At 38.9% G+C, this 14,356-nt stretch overlaps 1 protein-coding gene across 1 annotated transcript in view; it reads left to right on the top strand.

The window, feature by feature from the left end:
- Nucleotides 1-14,356, top strand: part of SPATA17 (spermatogenesis associated 17) — a 178,195-nt gene that overhangs the window by 106,997 nt on the left and 56,842 nt on the right. The window contains exon 7 of the mRNA XM_074988612.1: nt 9,163-9,366. Within this exon, the coding sequence (XP_074844713.1) occupies nt 9,163-9,366 (204 nt within the window). The remainder of the gene's footprint in view (nt 1-9,162; nt 9,367-14,356) is intronic.

The raw sequence follows: 14,356 nt of genomic DNA, 5'->3' as shown, positions 1-14,356 counted from the left end.
TTTCAGCTGAAATCTTATTCTGCAGGGAACAAGAGCATGTCATGCAAGGAGAGATGCTGTAGATTATGAAGGAGCTATCAGAAATGTTGAGGCATCTTGCTGAGTTTCAAGAAAGGCAGCTAGATGCTAGAGTCCCTTTGCAGCCTATGCTGAATCTGCTGCCATTGTTACCAGTTCTACATCCTCCTCTCCCAAACATCCTCTGAAGTGGAAAAGTGGGATTAGGGTATCCCTTGCACTCAACACCAGGGGAGGGTACAAGGTCCAGGACGTGACCATTCACACACTTTTGATTGTTACTGTAGTGCATCTGTAAGCAAGCTTTCCTTGTTTCTCCCCTTTCTCCCCCAGGGTTATCAGCCTTTTTGCCCCAGATCATTTTACTTTTCTGTTTTGTCTTGGTGTGTCTATTAAATTTAACAGATTGAGGTGAAAAGGCTCTTTATTCATTCAACACTTGGTGTTGGTTGGTGGGCGTGGAGTTTACAGGGAAGAAAATAAAATGGAGAAGATGGTTGGTAAGGAACAAGACAGATAAGTACCACATTGCTCTGGTGCATTATCAAAATTTGTTTTCAAAGCCCTACAGAGAAGCAGAATCCCTCAGTGTGCTCTTATTATTGCGCCGGTGGCTGGGTTCTTAAAATTGGATGCCAGGCAATTTGCTTCAACCTCCCTATCCCCACCCCAACAGAAATTTTTCTGTTTCACAAATATTATGGAGCACACAGTAGGTATCAATAACAATGAGAATATTGCTTTTTCTGTGATGTAACCTAGTAAGCAAACAACACCGGGGACATTTTAAACATCCAAAGGCACAGTCTACCACCATTCTGAACATGCTTAGCCTATGGTTGAGCCAGTCCTTACTGCTATCCAGCCAAAGTGTACAGTTTCCTCACTCTTGGCTGTGGCAGCTCCCTCCTGGGGCTGCAGACACATGCTTTCCCTGCAGCCATGGCAGCTGCCTGTTGGGGCCAGAGGAGTATGCCTTTCCCCAACTGTAACAGCATGATTTGTGGTTACTTTTGCATTTCTTGGCAAAGACTATCAGCTACTAATATTTCCTTACTCCCCTCTCTATACCTTTCAGTGGATTTGTTTATCCATAAATGTTGCATTCTCTTTCATTTAGAATGTGATGGTGTCATTATTTTGATATTAAGCAAAAATCTTAAGTTGAAAGAATTGAATTAAGCCTTGCAACGTGAAGGCAGAATAACAATAACGAAAGTTTCTATTTCTGTTTAAACAGAATATATATTATCTGGAGGACAGGTAATTAATCCCATTTGCAAGAAAATGCTCTAGTCATCTCTCATTTATGACTTCTTCATTGTCTGAATAAATGATTTACCACACTATAGACCCTGCTATAGATAATAGGCTGAATCCTCCAGTCCTTAGCAGGCAAATCTCCTATTGAAATCAAGGGAACTTTTGCAAAGACACGGCACAATCAGGCCCAATATATTAATTTGATATAGTTGACTAAATAATCACCTTGCATATATTGGTACAACCCTACTGAGCTCAGTGATATTACACATGTAAAAAAAACTAATTCAGACCTGATTAAAGTCAATGATCATTTTCTCGTTGCTCTAACTACAGAATCAGATACCAAATTAGGTAATTGGGGCTGGTTTGTCGCATTTTCAGACTTTGAATAGATTGGGTCTATAGTTCTTCAATTTAATCTAAACTATGTTTTGTGTAATTAAAAATACAGATTATTCTTATTTGTGAAAAGACATCTTCTGAAATACATTAAATTTTTCAGTGCTCCATGTTTGATCTCTAGACTCCTACTTGGTGCTATCAGAGTTTTTACAGAGTTTTGTAGAGGATTTTTCCAAACAAATTCTGTGTTAAGCATATTATCGTATTATTCTTTTACTTTATTTTATGCAATAACTTCATAGCCTGTTGTAATCTAGGAATATATACATTTGAAAACTTTTTAAAGACAAAACATAAATAGCTCTGACATTGTTTCAGCAAGGTTTTTCATTTTGAATCATTAATGTTTTAAAGTAGTTTTTCTACCTCCGAAGAGAAACTATATCTGGGGATTAACAAGATTGTTCACTGGAATTCATGTGGAAACAGAACTGCAGTAGCTGAAAAATGATCATGTTTCCTTTTAGTTCTCAGCAAGAGTAATTGAATGTTGAATATCTTACTAAACGCTGGACTGTGACAGTGTGTTAACATCTGACTATCTCCTAACAGCAGGGCAATTATTTGCTGAGTGGGATTTTTATAAATCCCCTGGCAGTAGTATGTCCTGATAATTATGATGAAGTGCACTGGTCAGTGTTGATTCAGCAATCCCATCTTTAGCAAATATTTCATTCACAGTTCTCTTTCATGCTTTTACTTTTATGGCTTTAAAGATTTGTTCCCTCTTTTCTCAACTTATTTAATTTTTAAAAATTAAAATGAAGCACAAAAATATTTTCAAGTTAACACCCTATCTTGTTGGATTGCTCGTCCTGTGCCTCAAAACAACTACAGTTCTTAACATATATATGTAGAGAGAGAGGGAAGAAGTCAGTTGACTTGTTAAATGAGCACTATGAGAAACTAAAACTTTATTTTAAGCCTTTATCCTGGCAGTCAGTCAGCCAGACATGCTGCCTTGAATTTTTTTTTCAGAAACAAATGAGTGTTAAAAAAAGAAATGTACATTTATGATGATTATATATGAGATAATTATTTTAGCCTTCCAACACTCCCATGGGAAAGTATTTAACATAGAACATTCCTTTACTTGCAGCTCTATTAAAATATATTGAAATATGTGAAGCATTTTTAAGATATAAAATGATATCACTTTATCAGAAAACCAGCTCTACTCATTTTTAGTTTTATATATGTATGCATATTTTCAGTGCATCAGTTACGTTTACCAGTACATGCTTTGTTGTTTAACACTATATGATAGCTTTTTTAGTATCTAAGACAATATATTAGTCAACAAAAGATAGCCCTAATTAAAAATATGCAAAACCACCCTCTTCCCCATATCATCCCATTCAATAGTCCTCACTGAGCAATCCCACAATTGTCCTCCCTGTCATGCCTTCCCCATTCCTTGTTACATTATCTAATTTCATTTGAAAGCTCCTCTTCTGGAAAGCACCCAAATAAACCTGTGGGTATAGATGGAAACCGTAAGTAATAAAAAACAACGAAAAGGAAAAATTAGAGAAGATGACCATGGATGCTCCACAACCCAGCGCAAACTCAACGACAAAAATGATATCAAATCGAAAAAAGTCTTATCTGTGTTCATGAAATTAATGAGTTTGCATTTTTATCACATCTTTTATTTCTTTCTTTGTATTTTTATGAAGATAAAAGTGATTGCAAGAAAGCTAAATGATAGACTGTTAGAAATGCAAAATGATTCAAAATATTAATGTAATTCTAAGGATGACTGGGTAACAAATGGTACATTTGCTAGTATGCTTGACCCGGCATAATTAATATTCTAGGTCATGCTTGGGTTTCCATGATGGAGGGTCTGATGGGGAGAATTCCAGAGGAAAAATAAGACCAAAGAAATCTATCTATCTATATATGTACGCCCCCAAATGAGTTAGAATCATAGCTTTAAAAAAATCTGTGCATTTCACACCTCATTTGCCGTATTCACCACCGGGCCAACGTTCAGCAGAAGGGCCTGATGCAAGGAGGTCAGCAAGAAGCTATTAGCAGAGGCCCCTCCTGAGATTTCTTTGGTCTTATTGAGTTGGAAGTTAGCATGACAGTACTGCAAATAACTCAGTTGTAGGCTTTTTTTTTTAACAGTTAGCACAGATTTCCCTATAGTGTTTGTCACGTCAGAAAATTGTTCCTGAAAATGAAATCCCAGAAAGTCAGCTTTGACAGAGGCTCTTCTCAGTTGTGAAGAACGTGATACAGAAAGACGTGTCATGCTCCCCACAGACTAGGTGTGATTTTTGTAGCCTATAATAATATTTGGGGTGGAGTGATTTGGGAAGGAAATCAAAGTCTACTTACAGAAATTGACTAAAGAACTGAAATAATTGGAATCAAAGTACCAGGTAATTTCTTAAGACTGCTAATTTACTACCATTATCAATAAGCTTATGAAAAGCAACATTAACTATGATGATCTTGTAGTTGAGGAAATATTATACTAAGATAAGAAAAAAAGAGACTTAAGTATGAATTATAAAATGCTGTATCAGGCTGCTTTAAGATAAAAGATGTGTTTGAAAGGCAAACGTTCCAAACAAGCAACTTCTTGCATTCATGCACCCTGCTATTACCCAATAAAGTGCATAGGGTTCTCTCTCCCTTTCTCTCTCTCTCTCTTTCTCTCTCTGTGTACACCTGCTAAAGACCAATAGCTATAGATGGGTAAGAACTGGAATTAATCCAATATTCTTTCTCAAGTTCAAACCTGAATCTGAAATTTGCAGTTCAGGCCTATCTACATGATGGGCCTGGTCAAGCATATTAAATCCTAACACTGCCACAGATTTGGGGGAAATTTTGTATTCATTTTAATTGAAATCTGAATTCTGAAGTTTGGGCTGATATTTTAGTAATTAATGCATTTATCAGAACACTAGCATGTATAAAGTTAAATTTTAACACTGCGTAAGGATACCTTGAAATAAAGATAGTAATGAACTTTGACTCAGAGTCCTATTGCCTCACTACTATTGCAAGCAGGCCAAATCCTTTTCCAGGATTGCAGCCAACATTTGCTTGTTTTAATTAAACTGGTAGTTTGTAAAAATGAACTATAAAATGCAGCCTTTAAGTTATTATTTTAGCTATAATAATCTGAAATACATTAAATTATACTTCCCTATTCTGTCACTTTACAGTACAAAATATATGAATAAAGAACAGTCCTGTAGAGCATACACAGAAATGCTATACAGCTTACAAAACGCAGTTTCAGAAATCCATTACGCTCACAAGGCCTTTTTCATTTTTCCATCTAATCTGTGTGTGCAAATAAATAAGAAATAGTTCAAATAACAGTGTCTGATGAGTAGATAGCACATAATAAGTTTTTCCTAATTATAGTTCTTAAAAAGGACAATTTACTGTCATTTTAAAGTTGGTTGTATTTCCTAGTTATAATAATATTTCCTATTTATAAGAGGGTTAATTTTGGAAGAAAAGTAGCTTTCACAAATTTAAATCATCTGCCTTTGGCTAAATTACAGAAGCACTGTCAGTCTTCCTGGAGACAACATTAAATTTTTATTCAATAGGTTTTGCAGAAATATCTATGTCTATCTATAGCAAAGTATATTTGTAATATATGTGACAGAATTAGATTTATATTTATAATTAAGCTTTTGTGAAATATAGTATGTATAACTAAATCAGGAATAAAGATAACAAACAAATCTTGAATTCAGATAATTTTTGTAACAAGATAATATGTTTTCCTGAAGAATTAAATAAATATATTTGCTAAGCAAGTCTGGAAGTAAATCTCAAAAGTAAATGGGTGAGGGAGGGCAGGAATTACATCTTAAGTTAACCTTATAAAGCACAAACACAGCATGGGTGAAATTCATCTTACCTTCATAAAGCCAAAAGAAGGGAACTTTATGGGCTTTAAGTCCATTGTGAGTATAGAAGTTAAATTCAATACTCAACTGAGGGCTACCACAGTCTGAGCAAAGCTATGGCACAAATCTATTGGATGGATTAGTGACCACAATGTCTTTGCAGCACTTTTGTAGGGTGTTAGGGACAATGGACTATTTTAACTATAGAACTTGTGTCCTCTTTTCTATGTTTTCCCCCAGCAGTCAGCTGGTTGGAGTGGACAGAAGGGTAGTGATGCTCTTCCAACATCTGCCCAAAAAGTAACCTCCACTTACATGAGGTACAACACTGAGATGTTGCTCATAGTGCACTGTGCAGATATTCAAAATATAATTGTGCCCTTTTTGAAGCTGAGCGTATTCTTAAAATGCTATAGCAACACAAATGCAGTGCTTCAGGTGCACCACAATATGGTTTTAATGTAGGCAGTATAGCAATAGAAAGATGTGTCCCATCATTGTAAATAATCCCCCCCTCCCCAAGATGTGGAAGCTCTTCTGACAGAAGAATTTTTCTGTTGACCTAGCATTGGCTACACTATGATTAGGTTGCCTTAAATGTATCTCTGAGTTTAGTGTAGACCAGCCCTGAGCTTCATCTTCCCTTCAGTGGAACTTAAATGGGCTCATGGGTTCTGCCAGATTAATTGTGGTTAGTTCTTTCATTGGGAAAGAAAGCAAGGCCATGTCTACACTATGGGAGTTATATCATTCGCTTGTATTTTCATGAATTTTTCATACCTCTGAGTACTGTAATTATCTTCACCTAACTTTTAAATGTATCCCAGGCCTCAGAGGCAGTGTCCCCCAACCTCTACTAACTTGTGATACCAAAATGAGTTCTTCCCTAAACCATGCTGGTCTGTTGAGCTGCACTGTCCTTTTTTACATAAAAATGAAGAGTTAACAAAATTAACATTTTGTTTATCAACCTTGGGCATCTAAGCTAACACGTCAGTGAGAGCAATACTGCAGTTTACACCTCTCAGAATTATTGCTCCCAGATCTCTCCAGATTTTTGTAGACATCTCTGCATCAGTTGCATTTGTGTCACTTTTCTGAAGTTGGCTTTGTAACTATTTGGTTATAGGAATAAGGGGATTTTGAAATGCGTGGGGTCCTTTAGAAAAGGACCCTGTGTAGACGAGCCATGCACAATCGAAAGTGGCACTTTTGAAGTGCCGCAGCTCCCATTGTGCTAATGAGGTGCTTCATGTTCATTGCAGTGTCTCATTAGAATATCCTGAAGTGTCTCATTAGCATCCCCCTTTCGAAAGGGAGGTTCTAGTGTAGACACAGGCATTATGGGTATGAAACGAACCTGTAAAGTTATGAGATGTTTTTGGGAATCTAACAGCCAGTCTTTAAATATACAGCAAAATCATAGGGTACAACAGAACTGTATAACATAAAGATCACAGGATGACATGCAATTCCACATTCCCTCCTCTGATCCTTCTGCAGTGTCTGGACAAGGACAGTGCCCATGAGCTATGTTACAATGCAGCCAGGGATTGAGCTGGTGCAAGTGTCTCCTGGCTATGCCCTTATACATCCATGTCCTTGTTTTCCTGCTATCCTAGCCCCAAAGGAATGCAGAGTGCAGTGAGTGTGTTACACTGACTGAGACAATTACAGTGGCTATATGGCCAGAATACGCTGATAGGAGAATCTGTCCCATAGAATTTAACAGTAATATTTAAAATAATCTATCATCTATACATATCTAAATACATTAAACAGTAAGTTTCATAAAGGTCTTATTTAAGTTTTTAACCCTATGAGCTGAAATTTCCCAGTGGGACACACTAATGAAAAATGCATTAGAGCTAATTGTGGAGCTCTTGAGCCTCCCAAACCCAAGCAGTTAATACTTTATGAGAAGTCCAATGCTCCACTTAATTTTCTCTAGAGACCAACATAGTTTCCCGGCAGGAGAAATGACAAATTGTTAAGTGTTTACTCTCTCCCTCACACCTACTGCTCCCCTCAACCAATGTCATCACCTACTTTTTCATTCAATAGGTTTTTGCAATTAACATGCTAAAAACAAACTTTTAGAAATGTTTTGTACAAATGGGGTTAAAAACTAAGTTTTGCAAGCATATTGCTTTTATTTAAAAAGCATTCATGATCTTTAGATTAATTTCTCATAAATGTACCTTTACATATACCTTTATCAGAAATACAATGCAGTAATTTTGAGCTCTGGAATATAGTGAGTCTCATGTTTAGTAAATAAATTAATAATTATTAAAGAACATTAATATGTATCTTTTTTCAACAAATTACTTTTTTTCTATTCATGAATTGCCTGCAAACAGATAAACATATTTTCAGTTCATTATTATATAAAATTATTTGGAAACTTTTTTCACAGAATCATAGGGCTGGAAGGGACCTCAGGAGGTCATCTAGTCCAGCCCCCTGCTTCAAGCAGGATCAACCCCTACTAAGTCATCCCAGCCAGGACCTTGTCAAACTGGGCCTTAAAAACCTCGAGAGATGGAGAATCCACAACCTTTCTAGGCAACGCATTCCAATGCTTCACCACCCTCCTGGTGAAGTAGTTTTTCCTAATATCTAACCTACACCTCTCCCTCTTTAACTTCAGACCATTACTCCTTGTTCTGCCATCTGACACCACTGAGAACAGTTTCTCACCCTCCTTTTTAGAGCTCCCTTCAGGAAGTTGAAGGTTGCTATTAAATCACATCTAAGTCTTCTCCTCTGTAAATTAAACAAGCCCAAATCCCTCAGCCTATCCTCATAGGTCTTGTGCTCCAGCCCCTTAATCATTTTTGTTGCCCTCTGCTGAACCTGCTCTAGCAATTCTATATCCTTTTTATACTGGGGAGCCCAAAACTGGACACAGTATTCAAGATGTGGCCTCACCAGTGCTGAATAGAGGGGAATAACTACTTCTCTAGATCTGCTCAAAATGCTCCTCCTAATGCACCCTCGTATGCCATTAGCCTTCTTGGCTACAAGGGCACACTGTTTACTCATATCCAGCCTTTCATCCACCATAACCCTAGGTCCCTTTCCATCGTACTGCTGCTGAGCCAGTCGGTCCCCAGCCTATAACAATGCATGTAACTTTTGACCTTCTAGACATTTTAAAATTGTGAATCATGGATATTGCCAATTAATACTTTGACATTACACCTTTGTTGTTTAGTCGCATAAGTAACATATTGTTACCAAATTATGGAACCCACAAAGTGGGCTGCAAATTTTACAGCTTAAAATGCAGTTAAGAATACCTATTTCACCTTCACATTCAAGTGTTCACATGGGTGAATCTAGCACACTTGAATGTCTGCAGAACATTAACATGAAAGTGTTGCAAGAAAGATCAGACAAAAATTTCCTTATGTTTTCAAAGATGCACTTCATCCAGAGTCCTTTCTCATGTTGACAATCCTGCAGAAACTTTTTGCTGAAACACTTGTCATATAGCTATCTTTATCGTGTTGGTTGACAGCATTAAAAACAAACATATGTTTAAATTATTTGGATTAATGATAACTCCATTCCTCCACAGGTGGCAGGTATATACAACTCTCCATTCAGACAATCACCTGATCCAATGGAAGTACGGTTACGGAATGCAAAGTTTTTTAGCTATCGGCGGCAACAAATACAGAAGCATCTTACTGATGAGATTCCTGTCTGGTTACCTTGTACAAGTGCCCAAACTTTCCCTACAGTGAAGCCTCTTCCACCCATTGTCAGGCAGAAACCTCAGGTACTGCATATCGATAATTCTTAGGCAACTATTTGTACCAAATACTTTTGCAGGTAATGTTCTTCTTATTCTTATGTATCAGAGGGACTGACAGCCACCATGGACCCCAGGGCACAGTAGGCGTGGGGGTCTGCTCTGTACCCTGGAAGGAAAGGGGCCTATGGGAGTCAACCCTTAATGCCACTCAGACCACAGTGCTGCCCTGCCCTTCTCCCCCACACCACGTGCTCCCCACATGGAGCAGCACTGCTGTGGCATTTCAAAGGCGCCTGGAGCTTCAGCCACTGCTGCTGCCAAAGTAGTGGTAGTGGTGGCTCTCAGCTCACGGCCCCTTTGAAATGCCAGGTCCCCGTGCCACAGCCCCATTTGCTCCCTTTCCCCATCCCAATCAGTGGGCTTGTTATATATTGATCATACTGATACTTTTTTTCAAAGAAGTCTAGTTTAATTTTCAAGAAAGAGAACATATAAAGGCAATCCGATGCTGTAGATTGCATTTTTGTTCTTTGAAAAATATAAGAACACTTTAAAATTCTGTTAAGATGTTACCACATAGCTAATATCTCAACTGAACCTCATTAGAGGCAGTATTTCCAATTGCATAGGTCTGGATATAATTCTGTGATAAATCAATCAATATGCACGAGAAATTAGAGATGATGTGAAGAGATAACCAATTAAAAGAAAACCTTTTTTTTAAAAGCCAGAAAACAACTTGCAAACAAAAATCGCCATTATACACTTACATTTCTGTTGAGTTTTGCTTTTCATTTAAAGGCTAGCAAATGCCTTCTGAACACAGAAATATTTTCTTCTCTTTTGTGTCTACTGCATGTGCGTCAGTTTTAATTTAAACATTTTAACGTGCTATTCTGCATGATTCAAATTGTAAAATTCCCATTGTTTGCTATGTTGGGCTCAGTTTCTATTGATGACAGCATATCTTGCATAAAGCTTTTTATTCTGCTCATGGGAAACATTTCAGAAATTTTCCTGGTGTAGACAAAGTCTAAGATACAGTTATTTTAGATTTCAAGAGAAACCAATTTTTCACCCTTCCAGATTTTTCATTTTGCCAGATCTGCAGAGTTTCCATTCCTTTTGCCTCTCTTTTTCAAATTTAGTTCTGCTATTGCCTATTAAATTCTGCCTGGTCCTTGGAATCTTTATTATATACATGGCATTCAACCCCATCCTCTCTTCAATGCAATTATTAGCTAATAAATAGAAAGAAAACACTCCCATGCTAACTCCCTTCAGTGATTTCCATTGACTTTATCATTTTTGCTTCAGTAATTAAATAGCAAGTGATATGTAATTGGTATTTATGGATACATTACTTATCATCTCAAGTGTTGCTTTAAGTGTCCTTACTCAGAAGGCCAAAGGTGCTGTGCTTATTCTTCAGTGGGATATTTTTGTATGTGCTTTATGTCTAATGATAGTGAGGGTGATATTTTGCCTGATGTGAATTACACAAGGATCATCTGAATATTTTGAAACATAGGGGAAATTACAGAATTTTCACTGCTACTTTACTCTTGCAAGATCACTATGCTATTATGCAATAAGTTTATCTTGCAAGTTTCTCTGCTGATTTCAGTATTTGGTAGCAATTTCTAACAGATGAGAGGGAATGCAGTCATACACAGATAGCCTTTCAGAACAAAACAAAGAGTACTCTTTATTTCCTGCACCCCAAAGAGGGAATTTACTATATAACACTTTAATCCTTTCAGTGTTCTGGGATGTACACTGTGGGGTAAATTTTCAAAGGACAGTGCGTGGATTTAGCTGTGTGACTCTTATTGATGTTAATGGGAGTCACACGGCTAAATCCCCACACACCACTTTGACAATTTAGGGTTGTATGTTTCAGGAAAGGACATTGGTCTGAGCTTATGAAACAGCTGGACATGAAAACCCCTCAGAATACATAGGTCTGAAAGTTGTCTGGTGTGACAGCATCCTTGTGGCTCAGTTCTTTGTGACAACACTCTCCTACATTAGCTTTATTGTATATTAGGCCCCATGCTAATCACTTGTGATTCACCACCATCTTTATAGATAACCAAAATGTGCATTGCCCTCAAGGATAATACTGAAATGAGAATTGATTGTGTGCATATTTAAGAAAACAAAAATTAACTATACATAAGTTGTCTCTTAGAGAAATTGGTATGCACATTTTATAAGCAAGTATTCTGTGTGTAAGATACCATGTATAAAAGAAAACTTTTAATGCTGCTGCTGCTATCAGTTATATCAGATCTATCACTTTTATTACTGAATTAGCGAGACTTACAATCTGAAGAGAGTGCAGATAATACTGAAATTAGTCATCTCTTCATTAATAGGCATTAAAAACAGCAAGCACATTGCTTTTTCTTTCTTAAGGGTTTCCCAGCCCCTTTTTTTTCTGACTGACATATATGCTGGGATGAGAGGAAATTACTGAGGAAGTATCACGATTTCATTTAGAACAAAATAATGTCGATCTGCCAACCCTTGACAAATCATTTAGTGGACCACTCCTGAGCAAGAAGATTTATCCTACTCACCACAGTGCTCAAACTGCACATAATTTTTGCTTTGTCCCCTGGGGGCTGAAGAGGATTGTTTAACTCTCTCCCTCCCTTATTCTGTCCTGATCTCCCCATAAAAGAACTCCTGTGATGTTCAAAAGCACTACAAGGGCAGTTTATAAGAATCACTCATCAGAGGACTCATCAGCCTTGGATTTCAATTCTCAAATGTATGTAGGTGAATGGATTTGCTCGCTATTTGTATCAGATGTTTCTAAGCTGATTATCTCCCTGGCTTATAATTGTCTTCCAGATTTGTGATCCAGAAGCAGACTTTGAGGATTGTCCCTATGGGTACCCCATTATAGCTGTGTCTACACGTGCATGCTACTTCGAAGTAGCGGCACTAACTTCGAAATAGCGCCCGTCGTGGCTACACGCGTCGGGCGCTATTTCGAAGTTAACTTCGACGTTAGGCGGCGAGACGTCGAAGTCGCTAACCTCATGAGGGGATCGGAATAGCGCCCTACTTCGACGTTCAACGTCGAAGTAGGGACCGTGTAGACGATCCGCGTCCCGCAACGTCGAAATTGTGGGGTCCTCCATGGCAGCCATCAGCTGGGGGGTTGAGAGACGCTGTTTCTCCAGCCCGTGCGGGGCTCTATGGTCACCGTGTGCAGCAGCCCTTAGCCCAGGGCTTCTGGCTGCTGCTGCTGCAGCAGGGGATTCATGCTGCATGCACAGGGTCTGCAACTCGTTGTCGGCTCTGTGGATCTTGTGGTGTTTAGTGCAAGTGTGTCTGGGAGGGGCCCTTTAAGGGAGCAGCTGGCTGTTGAGTCCGCCGTGTGACCCTGTCTGCAGCTGTGCCTGGCACCCTTATTTCGATGTGTGCTACTGTGGCATGTAGACGTTCCCTCACTGCGCCTATTTCGATGTGGTGCTGCGCAACGTCGATGTTGAACATCGATGTTGCCAGCCCTGGAGGACGTGTAGACGTTATTCATCGAAATAGCCTATTTCGATGTCGCCACATCGAAATAGGCTACTTCAATGTAGGCTTCACGTGTAGACGTAGCCTATAGGTGCTTCAGAGCCCTGCACTTATAGCTGAAGATTTAGAACAGCAGCGCCCCATCTTGTGCAGCAGTGATCATTCAGACAGCGTGCACTGTCAAGCATCTCTCAGTTCCCTCTCTACTGCCCTAGGATCACATTGACGCACAGCAGCTCTCTTCTCCTTGTCACTTCAGGAGATAAGATACCCCTTTTCAACCAGTATTCCCTACTATCCTGGTTCATTTCTACTTGCTTCACTACTTTTAAAAAAATTGAATACCCTCCCCAACCTCTTTCTAAACTGTCTGTCTTCATCCTGCTGGGTTCCCCCAGTTTCAAAAGGTGCCTCATCTGCAGGCTCTCTCTTCCAGTATTAGATGGACATGCCCAATGCATCCACTGTCTGGGGGGATGCACACATCCCACAAAAATGCCCCCCAAAAAAAAATTATCAGTGAGGTCACTCAAGGCACAAATCTCTCAGAGCTTCATCAGAACTGGAGTCGCACACTCTACCCTCACTGTGATCGCTGGCAGCAACCTCAGATCATGGTCCTGTTCTCCCTCTTCCATAGGACCCACTGGCTAAACAGTGACCAGCCCTCTAATAAATGGTCTCCAAGGGTAAAATCTGCCTCAGTAGTGATGGCACCATCCTCATTGGACTGATGGGCACTGGACACCTCTGGTATGGACAAGTCCTGAGGGACTCAAGCAACTAAAAAGCTACATCCTCCAACAGCCTCTCAAATTAAAATCAAACTGTCTAGCTCAGTCCCACCTGCATGGATGGCAACCCAGATCATTGTATGCAGAGGTACTGAAGCAGCCACATATTCAGCCTTCCATGCTCCCAGCACCAACAGTGACTACCCCCCTACTTACCACATCACTGAGTTTCATGGTACCGCAGCCACTCATATACCATACAGACTGAGCCATGTCTTCAATACTGGCACTCCCCTCTTTCGTACTGATTGTACCCCCATGCATCGTGGACATAGCCTAATAAAGACCCCTGCTAGCTGTGTTCCTCCCTTGTCAAAGGAGGATAAAGAAGATGAGGAAGTGATTCATTTTTCACCTCGTCACTCCTCTCCAAAGCAGGTACCCCACCACACACATGTGATCTAGAGAAAAGAGCAGAAGCTGCAGATTAGAAACATTTTAATGTTTTAAAATTATATTCCACTTTCATTTACAATAACAAGGCATTAGTTTATGTAAAGTGCACTGTTAGTCTTTTTTACTTCCATTAGTAATTGCTGCTCTGTTAATTTCTTTCAAAATATAAACTTTGAAAAGGTGAACTATCATATAAATTAAAGATGCAAAAGCCTATTTTGATAACCTGTTTCAGCAGTTACTCAGTGGAACGTAAGTGAGGAATGCATGATAAAAAAGACTAT

The sequence above is a fragment of the Carettochelys insculpta genome, chromosome 3, assembly GCF_033958435.1.
Source record: "Carettochelys insculpta isolate YL-2023 chromosome 3, ASM3395843v1, whole genome shotgun sequence".
NCBI lineage: Eukaryota > Metazoa > Chordata > Testudines > Carettochelyidae > Carettochelys > Carettochelys insculpta.
Note: the sequence above shows the minus strand (reverse complement) of the source record. Positions and strands in the feature narration are given on the sequence as shown.